The 11,399-nt window shown below is 58.5% G+C and overlaps 1 protein-coding gene across 1 annotated transcript in view; it reads right to left on the bottom strand.

Annotated features, from left to right (window-relative positions):
• Window positions 1–4,501: 4,501 nt before the first annotated feature.
• The window catches only part of AFAP1 (actin filament associated protein 1), a 130,420-nt gene continuing 123,522 nt past the window's right edge, over window positions 4,502–11,399 (bottom strand). Inside the window, exons 16-17 of the mRNA XM_081303130.1 lie at window positions 8,829–8,993; window positions 4,502–8,020 (exon numbers count right to left, since the gene is read on the bottom strand). Of these exons, the coding sequence (XP_081159256.1) occupies window positions 7,994–8,020; window positions 8,829–8,993 (192 nt within the window). The 3' untranslated portion in view covers window positions 4,502–7,993. The remainder of the gene's footprint in view (window positions 8,021–8,828; window positions 8,994–11,399) is intronic.

Genomic DNA, 11,399 nt, shown 5'->3' with positions numbered 1-11,399 from the left:
GGATGACTGCCCTGGACTCTGACGGCGCCCTCTGGAAGTGTGCGATGCCTGTGAGCAGAGCGGGTCCTCCCATCCGTTTCTGTGAGCACCTTCAGGTTAGAGGCCCTGCACGGGCTTCAGCCTCTAGACTAGGAATTTTTTAAAAGAGGAGAAAAGCCCCAGTGATAGGACGGGCCTAAGATGAGGACCTGTGAATGTCGGGGTCTCGGAATCTGGGGTTGGCTCTCCTCTGGCCGCCCCTCACAGCAGAGTTCCCAGCTCTCCTCTCCGAGGGCGGCTTGCTGCTTCCCGACCGGCCTGCTTCCCGCAACAAAGGGAAGCTGAGATCCTGTTTCCCGGAACCAACACCCCTGCGCATGCCAGGCATGGATCTGTGGATCAAGAGGTCCCTGTGTGGACTCTGACCACCAACTGGAGGAAGAGGCCTTCATTCCAGGCCGTGGACACCAGGGACATGGGCAGGGTAGGGCAGAGCCGTTGTAGCCCCTGGGCATGGCTACTGTGCCTCAGCTGGGCTGAGGCAGGACGGCCTCCCCGAAGCTGGTCCCTGGCCTCCTGGGGCAGAGTCCCCACGGCAGCTCTTAACCCCAGGTGTGCTTGCCGTGGCAGAGGGAGGCCATCTTAGAGGTATCATGATGGTCAACCCCAGAGGCTTTGGGGGGACGACTGATGTGGCGTCCCGAGGACTGAGGCAGATGGACAGTCCGCTAAAGACTGCACTTGTAAAAGTTCAAAGAAAGAAAGAAACATGCTCCAGCTCCAGAGTTTGAGAGCCTGCCCGAGGCACCACATGGTGGGGACACTGCCAGCCCCAGCCCTCAGCCAGGTCCCAGGCCTGAGCTCCTAGGGTGCAGGGATGCGGGGTGCCTGGAGACTGGCTGTGGGCACTCGGGCAAGGCCGACCTCCCCCGATCCTTCCCTGGCTGCTGTGCACTAGGAGGGGGACTCACAGTGTGGGGGAGTCAGTGGACACTGGCCTAGAGCAAATTCCTGAAGACCAGCAAAGCCCCCAAGGACACCAGTCAGGGCAAGGGCTAGCAGTGGCCAGTCAATGACGCTTGGGCTGCTCTGCTGTAGTGGGCCTGCTGTGGACACCACCTGGGGTCACCCCTCCACGCCCAAATGCACAGGTGGAATACAGAGCAGCTGCAGGATCCCCACATCGACCTCTAGACCCAAGGGCCATCTTGTCAGGAAGGGCCAACTGGAAGCCCCTAGCAAAGACCTCTTCCTGCTAACACAGCCACTAAGCCACAGTGGGTTTTAGAAGACTCGCCAGGCTGGTGCCTGTCCTTGCCTGCTCCCAGAAGGAGCTGGGGAGACTCCCGTCGCCTCTCTGCCACCCACTCCTTCCCTCATGGAAGCACTGTGCGTGTGACCTTAAGGGGGGATCACGGTGGGTCTTACTGGGACCAATGGTCCCTGTGCTAGGCAAGCAGGGGACTAGTGCAGCCTTCCTTGCTGCTCCTGCTGGTAAGAATGCCATCACCCAGGGGCTCCTGCCCGGCAGGGGTAGCCGCGGGTTATGGTCACAGCTCCTCCTAGGTCCAGGCCACTGCCCAGCCCTCAGTGGCTCTGGGACCTGATGCTCAGCATATCTGTGCTGACATGACGGCTGGGTCTGGCAGGGGCAGGGGCAGACACGAGAAGCTTGGTGAGACACACATACGCCCAATCCCAGCAATGTCAGGAAAGCAGAAGTCACTGTAGCTATTCTGAGCATGAGAGACTTAAAGGAATTGGAGGCCACGTCCCCGCAGAAGGGCTGGTGGAGACCCTCCAGGAAAACCTTGGCACTCAGGCTGGCCGGCAACAGCGTGGCGGGAAGCCACTGTGACTCACAGCCACACCTTGGAAATTCCCAGGACTGAGGGCTGGGGCTGGCAGTGTCCCCACCATGTGGTGCCTCGGGCAGGCTCTCAAACCCTGGAGCTGGAGCATGTTTCTTTCTTTCTTTGAACTTTCACAAGTGCAGTTGTGACTTTAGAGGACTGTCCATCTGCCTCAGTCCTCGGGACGCCACATCAGTCGTCCCCCCAAAGCCTCTGGGGTTGACCATCATGATACCTCTAAGATGGCCTCCCTCTGCCACGGCAAGCACACCTGGGGTTAAGAGCTGCCGTGGGGACTCTGCCCCAGGAGGCCAGGGACCAGCTTCGGGGAGGCCCTCCTGCCTCAGCCCTGACCAGCCCAAAGCAGCCACAGAGGGCTCCTCAAGAACACCCCTGCCCAACACAGCCACTCCAGGACCCCCCTGGGGACGGGGGCGGAATGGGAGGCCACGGGCACCTGGGAGCGAAGGCGAGACCGTGGCCACAGCTGGCCACCGCAGCCCTCTTCCTCCCCAGCCTGCCGGCTTCCTGTGTGTCCCCTTCCATAACCTCAGTTGCCCCCACCAGGGCCTGGCATGCTCTTCACAGCTCAGACCCACCACTGAGGTCCCTCCTTCTGTCTGCAGCGTTCCGGTGCCCAGGGAGGCAGGTGCTTGGCCTTCCTGCTGCCCCCTCCTGCCCAACACACAGTAGGTGCTCTGTGAGTGTCCCCCGGGCTGTGGTGCTGGGAAGGCAGCCTCAGGGAGGAGCCCAGGGTGTGTCTAGCCTGCTCTCGGATGTGTGTGCCGCCCTCTCGGCTCCAGTGCCGAGCCACACAAGGTGCCTGGACGTGTGAGCGTGGCCAGGTCCACTGCTAAGGCTGCTACGGCTGCAGCTTGGAGAAGCTTCTCTGGCCAGAAGCCACTTCCTGAGGCCGCGAGCTCCCACCTGGCAGGCCTGGGGCTGGGCTCAACCACTGCAGAGGATGGACACTGTGGCCAAAGGGTCCTCCTGTGGCTCCTCCAGGTGGGGAAGAGGGGAGCCCTGAGTGGTGGGCTGGAAGAGGGCCGGGGCCAGAGGCCGGCAGGGAGCAGGAGTGGCCTCAGGGAAGGGGCCAGGGCGGCTCGCTCCAGGCTTCCCGGGGGATGAGTGGGGTGGCAGGGAGGCTGGCTGGCCAGCAGCTGGGGACCTGGGAGGTGCCAGTGGGACAACCTGATGAGACCTGCAGGTGAACCCTGGAGGTCGAGGACGGGGTCAGGTGGAAGGCAGTGCAGGAAGCCTACCTCGCTGACCTCCAGACCCAGCAACAGTGCCCGCCCCAGCCGCGCCTCCTGCTGGGACGCACAGGCAAGTCCCTGGAGCTGGGAACCAAGCCACGCAGCCCAGGCTGCCAGGCCTCCTGCCCCTGGCTGGGGCTCCAGGGAGCGACCTGGTCCAGGACGGCTCCAGCCCACCCACCTCGGGGGGTCTGCTCACCCCACCAAGCCTCTCTGCCAGGTGTGCTCCTGTCTTGTGTTTTTGTCCCTGGGAAGATGGCCGCGGTTAACAGCACTGTAAACAGACCCTTCCCCCAGCGTCCTCCACGGTCGGCTCCCACCTGCTCTTTGGTGTCTTCTCACAGCTAACGCCTGCCCTCCTTGGCCAGGCTGCTCCGTCTCCACTCTCCACTCCTCTGCTCCCGTGGCCGTCTCGGACTGGAACGTCTTTCCCAAACTCTCACCTCATTGAGCTCCTACTTAAACCCCAAGCCTAGTTCAAATGACCCTACCTAAAAACTTTATCAAATGGCCTCAAAGTGAGCTGCTCCTTCTACCATTCCAGAAACCTCCACTCGGTCCTCCACTCAAAAACCAAACCCACTTTCTGTTTCCGTCTGTTTTGACCCATTGGTACCCGAGAGCAGGGCCCTCCCTGTCTGATCCCCTTCCAGCCCTGGCATGGGCTTGGCATCTGGACGGTCAGTCTGCAGACTAAAACGGTGGTTCCTTCGTGGAAGGGTTTATGCTCACCCTGCCCTGTGCCTCCCGACCCCAACCTGCGCCAGGCCCCACGCTCAGCAAGACACAGGCCTGGTCCTCAGAGCAGTTTATTAGTGACACACAGTGGTCGCGCCGAGGGGCACCAGTCAGTGGCTACACCACATAAACAGTAGAAAGTCGATTAGTAGAGCAGAAAATTCAAGTGAGGTGGCTACAAATGGGGCAAATGGGCTGAAAACTAGTATTTTCATTGCAAGTTTCTTTTTATAAAATTTTTTACTTTATGAATTAAATACACTGAGAAACAGTGAAAATATATTTACAGTCATCTCAAATGGGCACTACCAACGTAATTAATTTAAAAAAAAGTTTCTTTCAAAGAGAAATTTAAATATGACTTTAGTTTTAAAAAATACAATAAGGAAATAATTACATTCTTAATATGAAAACATCTTACAACTTACAGCCATGGTCAATTAATTCTGAATACCTATGGTGTAAAAGTTGATGCTAAAATGTCTAGTGAATATTTCCTTTCTCATTAGAAAATCAATTGGAAAGATGGCCTTGGCCAAAAACCTTTGGTCCCTAGGAAGGAAGGTCTGCAGAAGCTGCTGCAAACTTCTCCCAGGGCGCCAACGCCTGGCGTTCTTGTGTGCCAGGCAGCCAGCATCCGAGGCAATGACCGCGGTACCCACAGGGTGTCAGGTCCTGGCCACACCCACGTGTCTAAGGCGACAAGCCCTGGCTGGGCAGGGCACAGCGGTCCTGGGGCCCTCCACGGGCTGGGCCTGAGCACACACAGCGGCTTCACTTTTTTGATTTTCAGTTTCACAGTATGAACCCAGCTCTCCACGGGTTGTAAGAGGACAGTAGAACAGGACCAAAATATTTAGTTGCCTCTTTAAAACCATGCCCTGGTTTAAAACTGTTCCCGTAGAAATGGTTTTAGGAAGCAGGAGGATGAGATGAGGAAGGCAGTGGCTCCCCTCCCTGCTGAATGGCCCTGCAGATCTCGGGGTGTCCTGCCTGCACTGCAGTGGCAGAAGCTAGCCCGACCTCTGTGTGACCAGAGGGGACCCTGCAGCATGCACACGGCAGATGCTGGTGGCAAAGGAGGTTGCCTTCCCTCTGGTGGGAGGCTGCTGGCCCCTTGCTGCTGTCCACCCTCAGCAGGAGCCGTGGGACCTACTATCCCCTGCAGGGGCTCTAAAGGACTGTGCTGGCGGGGCTCTCCATGGCCTGGGAAGCCGCCCTTGGAACCTGGCAGAAGGCGAGGTGGCACCAGGCAGCACCTCTGAAGCTGTCTGGTGTCCTGTGGCCGCACATGTGGTCTCGGTGCACAGACCTGGTTATTTAGGAAAAGCCAAAACAACCTGGGGACAAGCAAGACAAAATGGACAGAGGGCTGGACAACACCGAGGTACACACAGGGAAGGAATGGGATGGAGGCGCATGTGTGGTGGCCAGTGCCACTCCAAGTGCAAAGAGAAGGGTTCCAGAAAGTTCTGTGTGTGCAGGCCCACACTCATCTGGACGGACTCTGGCATCTGGGCCGGCCTGGCCAACTCCAGCCTCTGGCTAGCATGCTGCTCCTATGTGAATGGTCAGTGAACAAAACGTTATGAAAACTAACAGTGGGGTGAAGGATGGTGACATCATGCCAAATTATGGCCCAGAGAGAACCCCAAGGAATGACACTGTGGCCTCAGAATAAGAGGGCCTGAGCCCACAGAGGGGCTGCCGCTGACCTGTCCTGGCAGCTCCTCTGTGCTGGCCGGCCTCCTGCAGCCCTGCTGTGATCATGACCGCCTGCTGAAGTGACAGCTGACCATCGGAAGAGCTTCACTTCCCCAGGGGCTGCCCCACCTCCGCCCACTGGGCATGAGGACAGAATCTGTCAGCGAGCTCAGCTGTCCCAGAGTCGGCCCGGAGGACGGCTGGGAGGACAAGGTGCCACGACCTATCACCTCTGGCAGGCGCCTCCGGTCGCCCAATATGTACAGACATAAATTACAACTCTATTTACTGAAAATATACAAATAAATAACTTATTTTGAAGCAAATACTTTAACTTTCTGGTCACCTAGAAACGTCGAGGGGCGCGAGGGACGCTGTGGAGTCGCAGGCGGAGCGCCACCTCCTCAGGACCAATGGAAGGGCTCTGTGGGACATGGGAAGTGCATTTCAGTGTGTGCCCTCCCCAGGAGACCACGGCTGTGATGGGGGCTACAAACTTGGGGCTGCAGACACAACCCTGTCTTCTGGAGCGGAGACCTGGCTCCAGACCCTGGCTCTGGCACCAAGAGCTGAGTCCTCAGAGGAGATTCTGAGGCCATGGGTCTCTGCCTGTACCACAAAGCTGGTCCTGGTAGTGCCCAAGGCCACCTCCCATGCACAAGACACTCTGCTGACATCCCCCTGCCTTGGCCAAGGCCAAGGCCAAGACCTTAGGTTGGCCACCATCAAAACCTGGCATGGTGCTTGGCAAGGGTGGCCCCGGTCAGAAGGGCCAGAGCTGAGAAAGCTCATTTGACCTGAAGGCAGCGGGAATCTATGGCAGGTCTGATTTTCTTCCCTTTATGGAAATCAGTGTCACAGGAGACGGAGAGGTCACAGCTTCCTGTGATGATGGGGAAACCCTCCCAAGAGAGAAGGGGTTCCCCAGTGACAGCCAGCCACTGGCTCTGGCGGAGGCTGCCCCTCCAGGCCTCCCTGTGAGGGCTCCAGCAGGCAGAAGGCCCCTGTGGTCAGTGCTGGCACATGCTGTGGGGTGGGAACACCTCGCAGCTCATGGACCAAAGACACTCCTGGCAGATGGCTTCACAATAAATTCAAGTTTCAGGGGGCCTCAGCCAAGCAGCCTCCCCGTCCTGCTACGATACTTCCTTCCTCACTGGAGACGGCTTTTCTGCTCACAGAAAGCCAACTCCAGCCCTGCAGGGCCGAGGTTGTGGCAGCAGAACTGGTCCTCCCTGGGAAGGCCTAAGGACGATGAGGCCACTGTGGCTGGCCCAGGGCCTGGGAGAGCGTGGGGACACTGCTTCCAGCCCTCTTTTCCTACGGTTGATGAGAATCCCTGGCTGTGGGTGTAGAGCCTGTGCTCTGGGGGTCCATCACCAGTGTGGGCCTTCTGGGGGGACCACGCAGGCAGGCGGGCCTCGGAACGGGGCCAGAGTGGGCGGCCGACCAGCTCCACTTTGTCCTTGAGCACAAGCGCCCTCCAGGAGACACTGGGAAGGAGGCAGGCAGGATCCCACAGGACCCGGGAGAGGCAGCGAGCTCAGGAGTCACAGCTCAGCCTCGTGTGTTGACGTACTCCCGGATCAGCTTGACCCCTCGAGCTGGGGGCAGACGAGAGGCTCTGAAAGGTCACCACTGGGCCCAAGGGGCTCTAGGTCTATGACTTGCTTCCTTTCCAAAGGATGGCTCCCACCCCAGGCAGTGGACGCCTGCACAAAGATGGTGCATCCCCCCACTACATGGCCACGGGCTCCGAACCTCAGGCCCAGGGGGAGCCTAACCAAATACTAGGGGCACTCTGCTGCTCCCCAGAGCAGAACAATGACTAACAAAACTGGACATGGAACCTCTGGAAACTCCTCAGGTCCAACTAGGTGGGACACAGAAAAAGACATTTTTAAAGCAGGTTACAGCAAGTGGCAGCTTTCCTGTCCCAGGGACAAAGCATCTGCCCACCAGGAAGAGCAAGGGCCAACTGGCTTCCTGCACGCGCTCCTCACGCCTTGGCCTCCAGCAACCAGGGCACGCAGGTGGGGGGTCCTGAGACAGGCCACGCATCCACGCCACAGCCACGAGAGCCAAGACCTGCAGCCACCCCAGAGCAGGCTGCGCAGCAGTGCAGGCCGCGGGCTGCTTGATGTCTGCAGGCTCGGCAGGGCTGGGGCTGAGCGTGCAGTCTGGTTGGATAGGTGACCTTCCGCCCTCCACAGGGTCTTTAAACAGCTTGTCATCCCTCTTTGTTTCTGTTTTTATCAAATATAGTTCAAAATCAAAGCCTCATAGTAGCTGTTCTAAAGGGCACCATGGTACAGTAGAAAGAACACGCGTGAGCCACGGCGGCTTGCTCGCAGGCCCTCAGGAGTCATGCTTGGCCACACTGGGGAGTGCGTTCACAGTCGCTGCGAGGAGGCCAGGGGACATGTGCGGCCCCCATCTGAGGCGGGGTGGCCTGGCCTTCCTTTATGTGCCATTCTTCAACTCCCACTCCTGCAGAAAAGGAGACAGCGTGAATCCAAGTGGCCAGACACTGGGCTGACAGGGCTTATGCCCCCTGGAGACCTCAAAACTGTGGGTGCTCAGCCACCATGGGAAGCACCATGAGGTTCCTCAAAAACCTGAGCCTGGAACTCCCATGACAAATTCCCCCAGGCTTCACCGTCAGCCCTCAGGCAGGAGGAGCCTGAGGCCAGAGGGGGAGCAGGCAAACAGAGGGTGCAAGTCCAGGCAGGGGCGCAGGGCAGCCTGGAACAGAGGGCCATGGCGAGGCGTACTCCTGCTGGCCAGAGCCTCAGAGACGCCCTGCGGACAGAGCCATCACTCACTAGAGGCCGCACAGGGCCTGGTTCCAGAGCAGTGGAGCCCAGAGATGGGAGAAGGGCAGCCGGGTCAGGGAGGGGAGGGGGCCAGCACTCCCCAGGGATGAGTACAGGGTGCAGTTGGAAGGTGCTGAAGTCCTGGAGGTGGGGGTGACGGGAACGTGCAGAGAGTTGCTCACCTTTGCACAGGAGAGTGGCAACGCCTATTGTGCTCACTTTACCACAAGGCATGGGGGGGTCACGGGAACAGTCCTGCATGGGCCCCTTCTTCCACAAGCCCCGCCCACTTCTGGGACACTAAGGAGCCAGAGACTCCCTCCTGATTTTGAATCCCAGTTTCTGAAGGAGGGTATGCAGGGGAGCTTGGTGACGTTCAGCATGTTCTGGCAGGAGGCTGAGCAGAGCAGGACAGCCCAGCCCGCTCTTCACCCTGTCCAGGGCTCAGGGCGCCACGTGCCTGCCCCGGGACTGGGGCTCACCTTGGCCTTCCGCAGCACATGCCCCCGGCAGGGGGAGTTGCTCGCGGCTGGCTGGGTCTTCCTCAGGACAGCAGCGCTGTTCACAGGCAGGGGCCCTTCTGCGTCACTGGTGTCACAACTGGAGATGGGCGAGTTTTCCAGAGTGCGATGCCTCAACCCGGGGGACTGTCACAAAGGGGGAAGTGTGGTGTGAGAAGTGGGTTCTGGCTCCCAGGTATTCTCCAGTATTTTAAAGAAGAAATGGATTTTGAAAATTACCAAAACTAGACACAAGGACAGTAAGAGCCAGGGCCTAATCCTCAGCACCCTTTAGCCACCCTGCCACTGACAGCAGAGCTGAAGCCGGGAGGCTCCACTTGGTGGTAGTGGCCAGGACACGTGAGTGGCATCCAGAGCCAGCCCTGCCGCTCACACGGTGCTGCCTCTGACTCCTGCATCTGCACAGCTCTCGCTTACTCCGGGGAATCCCCAGGGACTGGCTGCCAGAGAAGCTCAGGTGGCAGTGGAGGTGTCTGGACTGGCATCAAGTTGGGAATGCAGTCACAGCGAGCCACAGGCCACTGATATTCAGGGGTCACGAACATTCAGACACCCTGCCGTGTCAGAGAGGTTTCTGGGAGACTTGAGATAGAACAACACGCACCCTCAGTTGCCCCGGAACCACATTTGCCCTCCCATATAGGAGTCAAACTGCTCTTTGGGAAAACCTGCTGGCAGTCTGCTGCACCCCAGTCAAAGTCTCCAAGGACTAACCCTGCTGTCATCACTGCCATCGGACGCTGCTCAAGGGCACAGGGTACTGTTTGGGGAGGGCAGTGTCTCCTGTAGCATCTGACAGCTTAGTCCCCTGTGGGCTCCATGACTGTGCGTTCCTACTACACTGTGGGGCTATGAGCAAGCTCTCCCTGGCAAAGCTTCTCGGGCTGCAGGTGGAGTGGTTGGGAAAAGGACAGAAAAAAGACATCTGTGAGAGAGGCCAGGCGGGCAACCTGCACCTGCTTCTGGAAAGCCTCCCTCTGATGAGCCACTCTCGTGCACACAGGGTCTGGAGGCAATTAGGCAGAATGCTGCCACACCGATGCCAGGCAGGTGATGGCAACCACGGTCCTCGGAGAGGCCCTCAGAGGGTGGAGGCAGCAGCTAGCACAGCGGGCAGAGGGGCGGGCATGCACACTGCCCAGCCCTGAGCCTCTGAGAGCTGAGCTGGCTCCTGAGGCCAGAGGGGCATGTGTGAGCAGGAGGAGCTGATGAAGGGGCCAGAGAGGGGCTCTAGAGGGACAGGGATCCAGGAGTGTGGGGTTGCTGCAGGTGGAGGAAGCAGGGGACACTCCAAAGGCCTCTGGAGCTGGAGAGAGGCGAGCACTCAAGCGCCTGTGGGATCTAGAGTTCCAGAGGTCACCTGTGCAGGGCAGGCTCAGAGAGGAGTCACGCTGCAGCTGGGTTTCCAGATTTCATCTGGAAGGATAGGTGAAGCAGGCAGGGCCAGAGGGCGGCAGCCTGCGGGGAGTAGGGGAACGAGGCAGCACCCTTCGTGTTTCACGTGCCACAAAAGGAGAAGGAAGCTACCAGAGGAAGGCTGGAGGTGCAGGATTCTCATGGGTGTCTGAAGTCTGGAGAGGTGGGACCCAGGGCCCAACTAGAGGCTCCAGTTGCTACAGGGAAGCTCAGTCCCCGCTGGCTGGCAATGGAGCAGTCCCCCAGCCACCCGGCCCACCATTACCCTCCAGCAGGATGGTGGCCCAGGGGTGCATGCTCTTCTGCCTCCGATCACAGACATGAGTCCCTCTGAGGCCCAGAACTCTGCAGCCCAGGGAAGACCCCTCCTGGCCCTCCCCACTCTCTCTGCTGCACCTGGCTTCACAGGCCCTTGGTCCTAGGTCGAGTCAGCCACAGAGACTCAACACTCCAAGCCACCCAGCCCTCAGAGCCTGGGTCCCACGGCACCCGCCCTCTCCATGCTGAGGAGTGCTGTGGTGGGCTTCCCCTCTCGTGAGGACACAAGTGCCCCGGGACAGGGACGTTTATCTAGTATATTCAATGATCGGAACAGAATGGTTTGTGACTCACTGAGGGAATAAGGTATGACTTCATATATATAGTAGCACATAACGATACACCACATTACATATAAATTACATACAATACTACTGATATATGACCATATAAATATAATAGTAATATACAATCATACAAGCATATAATTGTTGAATGAATGAGTCAAATAAATATAATCTGCATATAATGCACTAATATGCACCTGTCAGTCTATTTAACTAAGGACAATGAATGGAGTGGGTCAATACATGAGAGCTCATGCATCCGTGCTGGAAGGACACCCTAGTGTCCACACCACTCCCCACAGCAGGCAACATTGTCACCTAGCAGATGAGAACCTGGGCTAGCTGGGCTGGGGGTAGCTCAGTGACAGAGCACCTACCCAGGAGGCATGAGGTCCCAGGACTGATCCTGGGCACCATGCACACAATGGAAGCACAGAGCCCAGGCGAGAGGGCCAGGTGTGGAAACCCCGCCTGCTGCCCCCCAGCCTGCAGGGCTGTGGGTCCAGTGATG

The sequence above is a fragment of the Spermophilus citellus genome (genome assembly GCF_964194105.1).
Source record: "Spermophilus citellus genome assembly, chromosome: 8".
Taxonomy (NCBI): Eukaryota; Metazoa; Chordata; class Mammalia; order Rodentia; family Sciuridae; genus Spermophilus; species Spermophilus citellus.
This window is presented reverse-complemented; position numbering and strand designations above follow the sequence as displayed.